The 13,498-nt window shown below is 43.3% G+C and overlaps 1 protein-coding gene across 2 annotated transcripts in view; it reads left to right on the forward strand.

Moving 5' to 3' along the window:
- Brinp2 (BMP/retinoic acid inducible neural specific 2) overlaps positions 1–13,498 on the forward strand; it is a 100,513-nt gene that overhangs the window by 71,493 nt on the left and 15,522 nt on the right. For both annotated transcript variants that reach the window (XM_055624662.1, XM_055624663.1), the window contains exons 3-4: positions 7,012–7,202; positions 8,286–8,494. In XM_055624662.1, the coding sequence (XP_055480637.1) occupies positions 7,012–7,202; positions 8,286–8,494 (400 nt within the window). The remainder of the gene's footprint in view (positions 1–7,011; positions 7,203–8,285; positions 8,495–13,498) is intronic.

A 13,498-nucleotide genomic window follows, 5' to 3' on the forward strand; every position in this document is an offset into this window, starting at 1 on the left:
TATGTATGTATGTATGTATGTATGTATGTATGTATGTATGTATGTATGTACATATCATTTGTCTGTCTTACCTACCATCTACCTACCCACCTATCTATCCAGCATACTCTATTTTTAAATGTCTCTCCCTTAGGACTTTACAGGTAGAGAACCTTCTTAATTAATGGCTCTACATGGGGCTGGATCAATGCTCTCAGTTTACAAGCCTGAAAAGTGGTGCTTAACTGGAAAGAGCACCTGGGTGGAAGACCCCAGCTGTGCTCTTTCTAAATCTTTCATCTTCAGATGCTGTGAGGCCCTGCAAGGAGGCTCTTGCTGGAAGATTTGTTGTTGACCTTGTGTTACACAGGACACAGTGCTGTAGGGTAGTGATGACTTAGAGACACCATTTCCTATTTAGAATTTTTGAATCGGAACACCTGTAGCCATTTGACACTCTTCAGTGTAGACACCCACCCCCTGTTCGGTTTCAAATGCTGGCTCAGAGCTGACTCAATCTAAATCCCTGCTGAAGCTTCTGTTGCTTGAAATTTGGCATGAGTGTGGTTCAACTTTCCCTACACTCATGTACAATCATTGTTGTACAACTAGAAGAGGCAGCCATAAATTATTGACAAACTGTACTCTTTGTGAGAAGCAGTTTTGGACAAAAGTAATAGTGATAATTTTAGAATCTCTCTTTCTTACTTATAGCCAACCAATGTTTAAAAACATGGCTGTGTATTGAATGGGTGGCCTGATATGACACACTGGATTCCACCTTCCCATCTGGAATTCACCTTCATTAGATCTTATCTTAGTTCTTATTGATGGTTTTATTTTTATGTTAATTGGCCCTTTGACACAGAAGATAATCTTTCCTTTGGAGGTAGCCCTTATTGCACTAGAGAGAGGTGAAAAATACAGTGAGCTTCTACTGATGATATCCATCAGTAGAAGCACCCCTTTGAAATGCATATGAATGCCATTTTCTCAAAGTCCACCTTGAAGAGCTCTGTTCCTCCTTTGGCCCAACCCACAAGCCTCTGCCACAGTGGTCTCTGATGTTCTGAAGAACTTTCTTTAGGACTACAGTGCTGTTTTAAGTGCTTTCTTTCTCAGACTGTTTACTGCGTAACAAACTCAGTGGGAGAAGATTTTAGAAGAAATGGCTAAATTGAAATGGAGATTTACTTGATGTCTTAATTGAAACAAAGATGCTGTTTAATGGAGGCACTGTGTGTTAATATAATTGATATATAGAAAACATTCTTTTCTTCAGGAGAAAAGAGCCTTGATTATTTTATTACTGGAAAAAAAAAACCCTACTAAATGAAAAATTGGAAATTAACACTTATTCTTTGACTAGCTTAGGCTCCCTTCCAGTATTGTCTTCTGAGGTTTTTAGACGCTGGAAAGAACCAGGTTAATAGGTTCTATAGGCACGTTTTTACTGCTTTCCCACTCAAACTCCATTCGCAGATGCTTCCCAATTATTTTGCATCAATGAAGGTCCCCAAGGTCTGGGAAGAACTTGACTGGGGTAGAAGGGCATGGTTTTTGGATCCTTGAAGTCTAAACCTTTCTGTAGTTAACACTAATTCTAAACTGATGCCTCTATTAGACAGTATTTCATTACTGTAACAAAATATCTGCAGCTACAAAGGAAAGAAGCTAATCTAGTTCACAGTTTAGGAGGAGAAATGGTATGGTACTGGTGGCAGTTTGCTGCTGGGAAGGACCAGCTTGGTTGCCTGGATGCCATCATGGTGGAACTTAATTCAGGAGGGAGAGATCACTGAACAAGACAAGAAGGGACAATCTTGGCCGGGGGCAGAGAGGAACTAGCAACATTCTTTTGAATTACAGACTTCCCAAAAAACTAGGCACAGTCCCATGAGAACTATTATAATCCCCTCAGGATAACTCCCCTCCTCACACACTCCCTGTTCTTAAGTTCCCACTACCTCCTAACATTGCCATAGTGGCTATCAAGTTTCCAACAACAACAACAACAGCAAAATTATGGAGCCCAGACCACATCCAAGACACAGCAATACCCTCACTGTGATGACAAGAACCAGACTTGGCATCTGTGTGTTTTTCCTGTTTTGAAAATATAGTCCCATTGTATGAATTCTTTATCCAGTGAGCTTCTCTAGAGGAATGCCTCACATTAAGTCCCTATCCTTATGCATTATTTTCCCAGCAAAGCTCTCCCTTCCTCCTCCCTCCATACCTTCCCTCACAATTTTACAACCCATTCTTTGCTTTTCACGGGCAGAGATACTGTATGACAGTGGTCAAACAAGAGCCGGCAAAACAGCCAGTGTTTCAACTCTGATTCTGCCACCTACTGGCTGTCACCAGCTGGGTAATTTAAAATGTCCTGTCTTCATTTCATTAGCCACAAGATGAATATAACTATGTTTTCCACTGATAGAGGTGTTTTATAGATAACTCTTATAAGATACTTAGAATGCCTAGCACATGGTAAGAATTCATCAATATTAGCCATCATTTTTTATTGTTTGCTCATAAAATGCTTTCTAAGACAGTACCACTCACTTTTCTAGGTCATTTATTAGTCTGTGTTATAATTTCCTGAGCACCCATGGAACTTGGACAAAGGTCTTTGTGATTCTTCCCATGCTGTTCTCTATCTGAACTTGATTTCCTTCTCAATCTCAGTTTCTTCCACAAATGGCATAATGAAACCACTTTAATCCTAAAAAAAAATGGTTTTGCCATAGTATATATGGTACACTATATTGAATATATAGTAAATTCATCTTTTGTTTAGATAATTAAAGAAGTGGAATGTTCTGGGGAATGACACTCTTTCTAAAGAGACTGGAGTTCCAGGAGTACTTCAGGGACACAAAGCAAGACAGAATTGTACAAAAGGAAAGTAGTGTTGACCTAAGCCACCAGCTCTGAGGTTTAAGCTTGGTCTCCCTCTAATTGTGTGGCTCCCTTAACATTTTTGAGGTTAGATTCTTGTTATTGTCATTATCACCCTGGGGAAGGCCACTGTGCTCTTTTGCTCAGGTTCTGCTCCCAGCTGGTTATATTCTTTTAGGCAAATTGTGGCATCTTTGTTTCCTGGTTTTCTCAGCCAAGGTGCATGCTGGAATCTGCATCTGCTACAAGTGGATTACAAAGATGTCAAAGGCTTAAAACAACAGAGCAAGTCCTAAGGTGTCAAAACTTATTTATCTGATTTACCCTGCTATGAGCAACCTCATTTGGGACTCTAAAGAGTATTTTCTCCTCTCAGTTTCTTCCTTCCTTCTCCCTTCCTTCCTCACTCCCCTCCTTCCTCCCTTCTTTCTTCCTCCATTCCTTTCCCTCCCTTCTCCTTTTTCCATCTTTTGGAGACAGGATCTAACTCTACCTGATCCTGATCTGGTCTCTATGGCAATCCTCCTGCCTCAGGAGAAGTTTGGCAAATAGAACTCGAGCTTTTCCTCCACTTCCAACCATATAGGTCTCTCTCCAGTTGTGTAACATTAAGCAATTACTTAGCTTTCTGAGCTCCGGTTTCCTTATAAAGTAAAATATTCTTTAGCTATTGACTTGCATTAAAACAGACTTTTACAGGCTGATGTCAAACTGAGCAAAAGTACATAACTCTAAGCTTGTTGCTTCTTTGGTCAATCTTTAACGTAACAAATGGTAGAAATTACCAGATTCACTGTAGAGGAATGGAGATATTGATTATCATCTGAGTGTAAAACACACAGTCTCAATTGAGAGATTTTTCATGCGCTAGGCTTTGATTTTGGACAGTGGACAGTCGCAAGAAGTTGTTGATGTCTGCTGCAGACAGTGTTTAAGGACCCAAGCAGTATAACGGTCTAGCTATGTAATCCTCTCTAGCCTGGAGCTCACTAGATAGCCTATGCTGGCTTCATACTTGTAGCAATCTTCCTGCCTCTACCTCTTGAGTACTGAGATTGCAGATAAACACCATCATGCCTGGTTTGGTCTATATCTTTAAAATGAACAAAATCGTGCTCCATATAGGAGCACACATAAATCTTAGCTTCCTGACCCACATACATTTAGAATGTTTCATTTCATGTCAGATCAATCACTAATTGGTTGTTGCTTCCTAGGTTATTTTCCTATAACTATTTTAATCAATTTTCTATTAATTTGAAAACTAGTGAATTGGGAAAGCTATGACGAATGTCTCCTTCAGTTACTCAACAAAATTGTGTTGAATTCTATTACTGTTCTTTTGTAAGACTGGCCAATATGATTTTAATGCTGGAGATAGTTAATAGCAGGGAAGAAATCCTGCCGCAGTAAAGTTTTTGTTTTAATGGGAGCAGAAGGAAGAAGAAAAACCTGATGGTATCAGGTGGTAAGAAGTCTGAGGGCATAAATGGGAGAGAGAGAGGGAAGAAGATCTTCTGAATGAGATGGCCAGAAAAGTGATGGGCTTGGGCCATTGTAAGAAATCACGGACAATGGAAGAATGTCTTCTCTTCACCTTTGCATCTAGAAAGAGAACATGAAAGGATAGAAAGGATTCGTTAATGAAGGCTATGTGTAGTTCATCCCAAGGCAGAAAGGCTGGGTTTGATGACCCTAAGGATTTTCTTTTTATTCTATTTTGTTTCTGTTTTTAGTAATTTGATTTTATGATTCATCAGTGTAATTATCCTCTAGCCAATGAGAGGATACTGGTTTCCATCCAGCCATCTACAAATGAGTTTAGGCAACTGTTCTTTACCCTGTAGTGGGATTTGGGATAGCAACTGCTTTTGACAAATACCCTGTACTTTAATTAAAGTTTAGCATTTCCTCCACAAAAGAAATAACTGATGATATATTATTATTAACTTGCCTAGTTCGATAAATAAAGCCACACAATGAAAAATTTGAAAGACTAAGTTGAAACCACGAATTATTAGTCACCATTTTCTTTTGTTCGGCTAGTGATGTTTGACATACGCTCCTCCTTTCCTTCTGAGCCTCTATCTTAGATGTGGGGAGGAACTTCCATAGGCTCAGATTAGGCATGGGTTCTCATGTACTTATTTTTGCTTATTTCATCTTCTGCAGCTCCATCATTGTCATTCCTTGGAGTTGAAGGAAATATTAGACCAAGGTTATGCACTTTCACAGTGAGCAGGGTTGGGATGGATAGGGGATCTGTGAGGCCTGTATCTCTTACTGAATCCTAAGACAGGAGCCTGTACCAGTGTAGTATGGGGGGGGGGGGGGGTGAAAAGCCCATTTCCTATAATTATTTAATTTTCATCTCAAGACAAAAGTTCCGTCTAGAAGTCTTTCCTTTTTGAGATTCTAATGTGTCAGTGAGGAGCAAATCATGAAGAGTAAAACCCCGGTTGTGTCTGTAAAGAAACCCAGACATCTCCTGAAGCAGGCTGCCTAAGACATGGTCTTCTTGGTTCCTTTCAGGACCCATGTGACATTTGCACTGAAAGGGTATGTGTGTGTGGGGGGGTGCCATATAAAACTGATATGTTATTTGGAATAAAGATATTTACCCCAAAGGAATCTGGTAATCATGTGCTGTTCATCATTATACAAGTGAACTGAATGCAAGCCCCCCACACAGAGTGAGGGGAGACAGACATGCACAGAGATAGGGAGACATAGACATGCATAGACAGAGACACAGAGAAGCAGAATATGCCAGCTTTATTTAAGAATGCCCTAAAGTGATACAGCTTATTAACGGCATCTATCATTGACCTTGGATACATGTCTCTTCAATGTCCCATGCAATGAAATAGGAAGCACACACAGGGCGTGTCTGAAACCACTGAAGAACTATGTGACCTCAAGGGAAAGTACATATGTGGTTGAGCTGCAAGCTGAGCAAGCAACTTTTCCCCCAGAGCTCTATTTTTCTTGAAAACAAGAGCAGCAGACAACCTATAGTTATTTAGAGTTAAGTGTTTGGCAGACATTTTCTCAAAAAAAAGAAAGAAAAAACCAAGCTAGCTTTTAAAAGGAGAACTGATGGTATTTATTAACAAAAATAAAACTATCTGTAATGAAGTTGGTGGTGGGATTAATTAGTCTTATGTGCTGGTGCTGGGCTATAAAGAGCCAGAATGGTAAAGAGCTGCATATCACAGGGAACAGATATGTCCAGGATGCCCAGTGTATGTTGTGAAGATCTATTCAAATGGAAATATAAAACCTTGGATTTCAATGCATAGAACACAAAGTTTATTGATATGCACCGTGTTATATGTAACTTTTAAGAAATAGCCATTTCTTTAGTGTGGTCCCACGCTCAAGAGTCCACAATTATGATGACAAACTGAATATGAGATGTAAACTGTTCTGTCAAGCTGATATGAAAGATTTACAAAGTCACAAAGCAAATGTGCTCTCCTTGCCAAATTTGTTTTGTTTCAGTACATATAGTTATTGTCATAAAACACATTGATTTGGTTATCTGTAATGGCTTTATTACTGTTAACTTCATACGCAATATTGGATAGATACCTTAAATCTTCTCAATTTTAATTTCTGATGCGGTACCAATCGATACAAGCTGCATAAACAAGTATTGGGAATGCAATCCTATTGAAAGGTATGATGGGATCTGAGCCCCAAATGTTAAAACACAGTTATTCCTAGAACAGCCTTCCATTTTTATCAGTGAGCAACTGAAGCTCAGTGATGGCCCTCCCCCGTCATAAGACAGCTGTGGCTGGGTTAGTTCTCCGCAAATCACTGCCCGTGTGCTTTTTCTGCTTCGCTGTGGGGGTTGGCGACTCCCTTGGAAAGATGTTGAGCTAGCACTGTCCAATAGGAAAGCCGAGAAGCTTTGGTGGAGAAGCTATGGTGGAGGTTAGCTTCTCAGACCGGAAAGGATTAGCCAAGAGAGAATCCTTTTCCTAGCACCGGTTCTCCACCCTGGGAGAAGGGGACTTGAGGAGGCAGAGGGAGACCTTACTAATCTCACACCTCACACTTCTTGTTCTGAAACACAGTGGGCTTCTTCTCTGGATTCTCACGTCTTGGCTTTCCCTGCAGGGAGTTTGCCCGATGGAAAGTGAACAACTTGGCCCTAGAAAGGAAAGACTTCTTCAGTTTGCCCCTGCCTCTCGCCCCCGAGTTTGTCCGCAACATCCGCCTCCTTGGAAGGAGACCCAACCTGCAGCAGGTTACTGAAAACCTCATCAAAAAGTACGGCACTCATTTCTTACTTTCAGCCACTCTTGGAGGTAAGCAGCTCCCTCAACCCCAGCCAACTGGTCGTTCCGTTGTTGAAATTCGCTTGTATGATCTTTGAATATCTCCCTCCGTCTTTTTTCCTTCTTGGCTTATTATTACCCGGGAAATGATTTCTTCCTGGCGCACCAGAGAATACTGTATTCTGTGTGCACCAAAATCAACCCTAGAACATTTCTATTCTCTTGCAAGTGTCATCCCGAGGGATGGGGGTGCAGGGTAGAGAGGCTTGGGGACACACTACTAAGTATATACCAGCAGGGGGCGCTCCTACTTTTATTTTGACTAGCCGTCTAACCCGGAGACCTCTCCACATCTTAACTCTTAGCTGTGGCAACAAATGTCAGGTCTATAGGCACAGAAATAGATAGATGTTCATTGAGTCACTGACCCTTCCCCACCGTGAAAATTGGTAAACGGCCAAACCACAATTCCAACAAAACTTGGTGAATCTCCCTCTGGTAGCACAAGGGTGGGGAGCTGGGCTGTGCAAAATGGAGCATGGACTCTGGACAGGATCAGAAGGCAAGCACAGATCACAAGAGTTTTCCCAGCTATGGGAAGAAGAAAGCAGGGTTTATCATAACATCTAGTTAGGTGTGCAGTGGACAAAACGCAGCTCCCCCGGGGTTGGGGCCTGCTGCCAGCATGTGGTAGGTGGTGATTGTTTGATGGAGAGGGAAGAGGCTTATAGCCTCAAAGCTTTTGCCCTTTCCCTGGAAGCAGTGATAGCCATGCGGCTTCTCATAAACAACTTGAGAGGGGAGGACTGTGTCTCCCCCTTGGAGTCAGATTGCCTGCAATGGAGATCAATAGAGGATGTTAAGTGGACCTGCTGCTGAGGGGTGAGCTTTGGGAGGCTTTAAGAGCTAAGAAAGGAGAGCTTCCCAGGCTTGTGACCCTGTGCACATGCCTGAAGAGAGAGCTCTCAAAGTGGAAAGGGTGGGGAGAGGCCCACAGCAGGGGCAGTGCTCTCTCTTAGCTCAGATCTGCCCTGCCTGAGGGCTGTAGGTTCTTAATGGTGCGGCATTCTGGGGCTGACAAGCCTCACTAACGAGCCCATGTTTTCGTTATAGGAGAAGAGTCCCTGACCATTTTCGTGGACAAGAGGAAACTGAGCAGAAAGGCAGAAACACCGGGAGGTGGCCCTGTCATCGGAGCCATTGGGAACAGCTCGGCTGTGTCCCTCGAAACCCTGCACCAGCTGGCAGCCTCCTACTTCATCGACAGAGAGAGCACGCTGAGGCGGCTGCACCACATCCAAATAGCCACAGGGGCCATCAAGGTAACAGCCTGCCAGGGCCTGGCAGGGAAGCCAGAGCCTTAGAGCTCCAGATCAGCCAGGCCTTAGGAGCAAAGGGAAAGAGCAGCTTTCTGGTGGCATCTCTGCCAGTCCTTACCAGTGCTTGCATCACCCAGCCTCTGAAGGAGCATCCAGCCGACAGACTGATTTGCTGTCGTCAAAGATGGTTGTGACTGCATTCTAGTGTTACTGTGTGTGTGGGGGGGGGGGTGAGCTACTCAGTAAGGGAAGGGTGATTTCAGATAGCCATTTAAAGATGTGGTATATATTTTCTAGGGTTGGGGGAGGAGCCGGCTAGAATTAGTTAGATTGGTTAGGAAGGTCATGTTGAGGTTTACCCTGTAAGGATCAGACCTGAAAGATGAGAAGCCTATTTGTGTAGCCTACTGAGGTAGACTTGTTTTTTTTTTTTTTTTAACGCTAAATGCTAAGGCCCCAAGTCAGCAGGCACTTAGAGGAGTCCTGCGAGGGCAGAGAGGTAAACGGAAAGACACCGTACAAGGTGAGGTTCTGAAGCAGGCTGGAGCTGGGTGACATGGCCACAGAAAAGAATTTCAACAGCAGGCAAGGGAAGAGTTTTAGCAGGAGCATGACAGAATCCCATGACTCAAGAATATCTTTAAGGGATATCCATAGTTATTGTGATTTTAGTGGCTCTACTCTCTAACCCCCCTGCTGTAATTAACCTGTTGGACATTTCCACTCAGGGTCCTATGGTTAATAACCAATAACACTTTGGATGAGTACTAACACTTTGGGGAATGCTAATGTTTTTTAATTCTTAGTATAAGTAAGATATATAGACATCAACGTTATGGTTTTTTTTATCATCTGAAATAGCAAGAATATCTTGTTTACTCACAGTTAATTCAATAAGTATTTCTTGAGTACGTAACGCATGTCGGATACTATTGTAGATAACTAGAACACAACATAAGAGTTTCTACACTCGTAAAGCTATGTTCAAACAGTGGACCAGTATATATACATCTAAATACAGAGATAATGAGAGATGATGGATAATAATACGAAAAATGAAACCGAGTTAGAAGACAGAGTGTTATGGGGTTGAAGGAATGCCTGCACAACTTGGGTGATTTGTGTATCCTGGGCAAAGGTAATCTGTAGAGCAAGAACAAGGGGAGGTTGTGGTAATATGGCCCAGAGGACCAAGGAAGGGGGTAAGCGTCATATGGAGTCAGCAAAGCAGAGAAATGAGAGACAAAGCTGTGGAAGTTGCAGGGCATCATTGACTGTGGAAACACAGAAAGGAGTGGGCTAGAGTGGTGGCCCAGCGCAGTGTGGGGAGTACAGCGGGACGTGTGATGTCTTAGATGAAGATGGCGGCACATCGTTTGATGGTAAAGGGGTAGAACACACAGGTGAGGTGATAGAGCAGAGGAAAGAAATCAAAATTAGATGCAAGATAATTTGACCTGAGGAATCAAGGGAATAGTGATTACATTACTGAGAAGAATAACAGTGGCAGCAAGGGACAGATCTGTAGGAGAAATAAGGAAGAGGTTAGTTTTAGATACCAACATGTTGATTGATTTTCCAGTTAGACATCCAAGGAAAGGAATCTAATGGGATATTGGACATAAACTCCAAGGTTTCAGGAAATGTGCCATGGTCTGGGATAGAAAAATGATCGTGCAGGCAGTTAGCATGAAGAATTACAGAGGAAATGAGAGGAACGTGCTTAAGGAGTGAGCCGAGCTCCCAGGTGAGTGTGACACACCTGGCACTCAGAAATGGGAAGATGAGGAGGATATGGCCAAGAAGATGGAAATAGAGCAGAGCAGCAGGTGGATAAATGATGTGGGATCGCAAAGCCATCCAAAGAAAGTATTTCATCAAGGAAGCCACTGGTAGCTGTGTGAAACCCTTGATGGTTATGACAGTGGAGGTAGAGATTTGCAGCAGGACTTGGTGCCTTGGAGGTAACTGACATCCTTCAGAGGACAGGTATAGTGACATGAAGAGTACAAATGGCTAAGTGGAAAAGATCCAAGATAAGAAACAAGTTGAGGGACTGGTTGTGAATAGGAACCGTTCTTTCGCTGAGAAAGGAAACCAGAAGAATAGGAACTTATTGGAGAGTGAGGTGAGATCCACAAAGTGGTTTTTGTTTTCCCTAATGAAAAATATTCTAACTCGCTAATATATTAGTAAAATAATTTGGCAAAAGGTGATAAAGTGATGAAGCAGGAGAGAGAGGAGATAATCTTGAGGGCACGGTCCTTAAATGACAGTGTTGACATTTTATGTGAGAATTAAAGGATGGGCCTCACGTAGAAGCACTCTACTCTTCGTGTCAGGGGCAATGTCGAATGTGTGAGGACACCTATTCAAGGATAGTAGGATGTGGGAAAATGTGCATTTTCCTCTCTGATTGGTTCTTTTCCCTCAACTAAACAAGAAGCAAAGACCCTGCTGTGGAAAAAAAAAAAAGTTGTCATTTCAGAGGCAGGAGGGAGGAGATTCTGTTGAGCAGATACACATAATGAATTTCAGAGCAGTATTAGGGACCCACATGGTATTCATAGCCATTAAGGCAGCATGAGAAGAACCGCTGGAGTCGGGTGAGGTCTATCAGTTGTGTTGATTGGTCCACATACCAGCAGGCATGCACTAGATGGAGAGTTAGACTCAACCAAGGCGCATATGTGGACAAGGTGAAAGAAACCAGCAAAGGTGTTAGGATTACTTACCAAGGAATGCACCTGCAGATTCAGGGTTCCAAGTCAGCCACTGAGAGAAAGGAGTTAAGGATGAAAGTGCAAAGATTGAAAGTCAGATGATAAGCGGTTCTCTGCCTTCGCAGCCCTTTAATACAGTTCCTCATGTTGCAGTGACCCCCAACCATAAAATTATTCTCATTGCTACTTCCTAACTGTAATTTTGCTACCGTCGGGTCATCTGACCCTCAGGTTGAAAACTGGTCTGTGAAGAGACTGGAGGAAGTGTGATATGATGTTTTCATTGCAGTTATAGAGGAAATGCAGTTGCCAGTCAAGGCTAGGACGTATTTTGGGTGTGGTGATTAAGATGAGAGTAAACTATGAGGAGGCAAGGTAACCCAGCCAGGTTTCTAAGAGGAGCAAAGGTGAAAGGATTATATGCCTGGATGCAGAGATCACTGGGAATGGTACAGGCTCATGGTGGTAAAAATAGGAAGCCCCCTACTGTAAATACCCTGTGAGTCAAGAAGTGGAACAAGAAAAGAAATATCAAGGGTGACAGTGGGGTCCATTGCAGGATGATTCTGGCTTCCGGGAGCCAGAAATGGATAGAAAATAAGGAATAACTACAGTGCAGGAACCTGCCTCATTTCCGTGGTCAGGAGTATGAGAAATGGAAACAAAACAGCCACCATAAGAGAAGGCTGCAGGGTAAACTACATCCCTAGGGAAGTGAGGCTGCAGTTAGCTCAAAACAGGCACACGGAGGCAGAGGAGCTGAGCAGAGCCCTCACTCCATTCATCAGCACCCAGTGATGGGGTAACAAAGGACATGGAGCCCAAGCAAGGCTACTGCTAAGGCATGCTCAGTAGATGGAGGCAGACGGCAAGCGCTGCTGCGCAGAGGACTGTTAGCTATGAGGATGTGCTGTAGGGTGCGTCCTGGCACAGCTGCCTGTGTTGTTTCTGGACGCAAATGTGGCTACTTTTCACTCTTCCTTGGTAACATCTTCATATTCATGTAGAAAAGCAGGTACCCTGCCCCTCTGGCTTTTGTTCTCTTAGAACCAGTAAGCGTTATTCTGTGCTGTATGCCTTGCCCTCAAGAGTGCATGCTCTAGAGACAGGACTTGCCCCATTACTCTCCGTCTCTGCATGCCTATTTCCCCCCCCCCCCATCCACCATAACAGTAGGCCTTAGAGCAGTAGGGCCTCTAGTGCATGCACATAGCTCCAAGTCCCTCTACAGCATCTGGCATGTGGCAGGGTGCTCAATAAAATGCTTGAGAGGTGAAATTAGGCTCTACAGTGTAGAGGGAAGCAAACCAAGCGAAGTGAGACTACTTGGCTCTCAGCCCTGACGCCTTCTATTTCTACAACCTTGAGGCGTCCTTGAATTCCATTTGTCTCTTCCATAATCTGAGCTACCACCCACTTCACTTACCATTGCCCAGGACTTTCAGCTAATATGGCCACACCCATTTCTAAAATATGGAAATGCTTCCAGATCCTTGTGCCCTAACCACAGCCACTGTTCCCCCTGCCTTGTACAGGTCACTTTTTGGTGACCAAAACCAAAGGGCAAATGCACCTCAGGAAGTCTCTGGAACCCTTCTAGATAATAAGGCTGGTATCTCTACCAATTAGTTACTGCACTCAGATTCGACATGGTGGTAAAGATGATGATTGACATCCCTTCCCCACTCCGCTGTAGTGTTGGGTGATGCCAGGTGATACGATCCAAAGGAAAGCTGTGCAAAGCATGAAAGGCTAGATGCATATATATCTATTTGTAACATTCTAAATGGAAGCAGCACCATGAAGAAGAGAAAGGGCGTTGCTCATAGTTATACTTCACCTTTTTGGCAGAAGGATATGGAAGGACTTGGTACAGAGGGATCGAAAAGCCCATGAGCTGACTGAATCGAGCCAGTCAGAAGCCAGCTGGACCACAGACAACAGGGAGTTTCTTACAGCCCCATTATACATGCATGCATACATACATACATACACTAGTGTGTGTGTGTGTGTGTGTGTGTGTGTGTGTGTGTGTGTGTGTGTGTGTGAGTGAGTGTATGAGATGTGGAAAAGCTACAGCAGCCTGTGATTCGCTTTGAAGCCCTTTTAAGCACACACATCATCACTGTGTTTTGTGCTCAGTCCTATCACTCACCATTAGAAGCCATTTTCCTCCGCTGTCAGCACTGCAGGTGCCCCCCAGGTAGGGCAGTAGCAATCTGGAAGTGAGAGATGGGGGAGGAGTGTAGGCTCACTGGAATGATGCTTTGCACAGTCTGGTGTT

This window comes from Psammomys obesus, unplaced genomic scaffold (assembly GCF_907164565.1).
Source record: "Psammomys obesus unplaced genomic scaffold, mPsaObe1.curated_primary_1811, whole genome shotgun sequence".
NCBI lineage: Eukaryota > Metazoa > Chordata > Mammalia > Rodentia > Muridae > Psammomys > Psammomys obesus.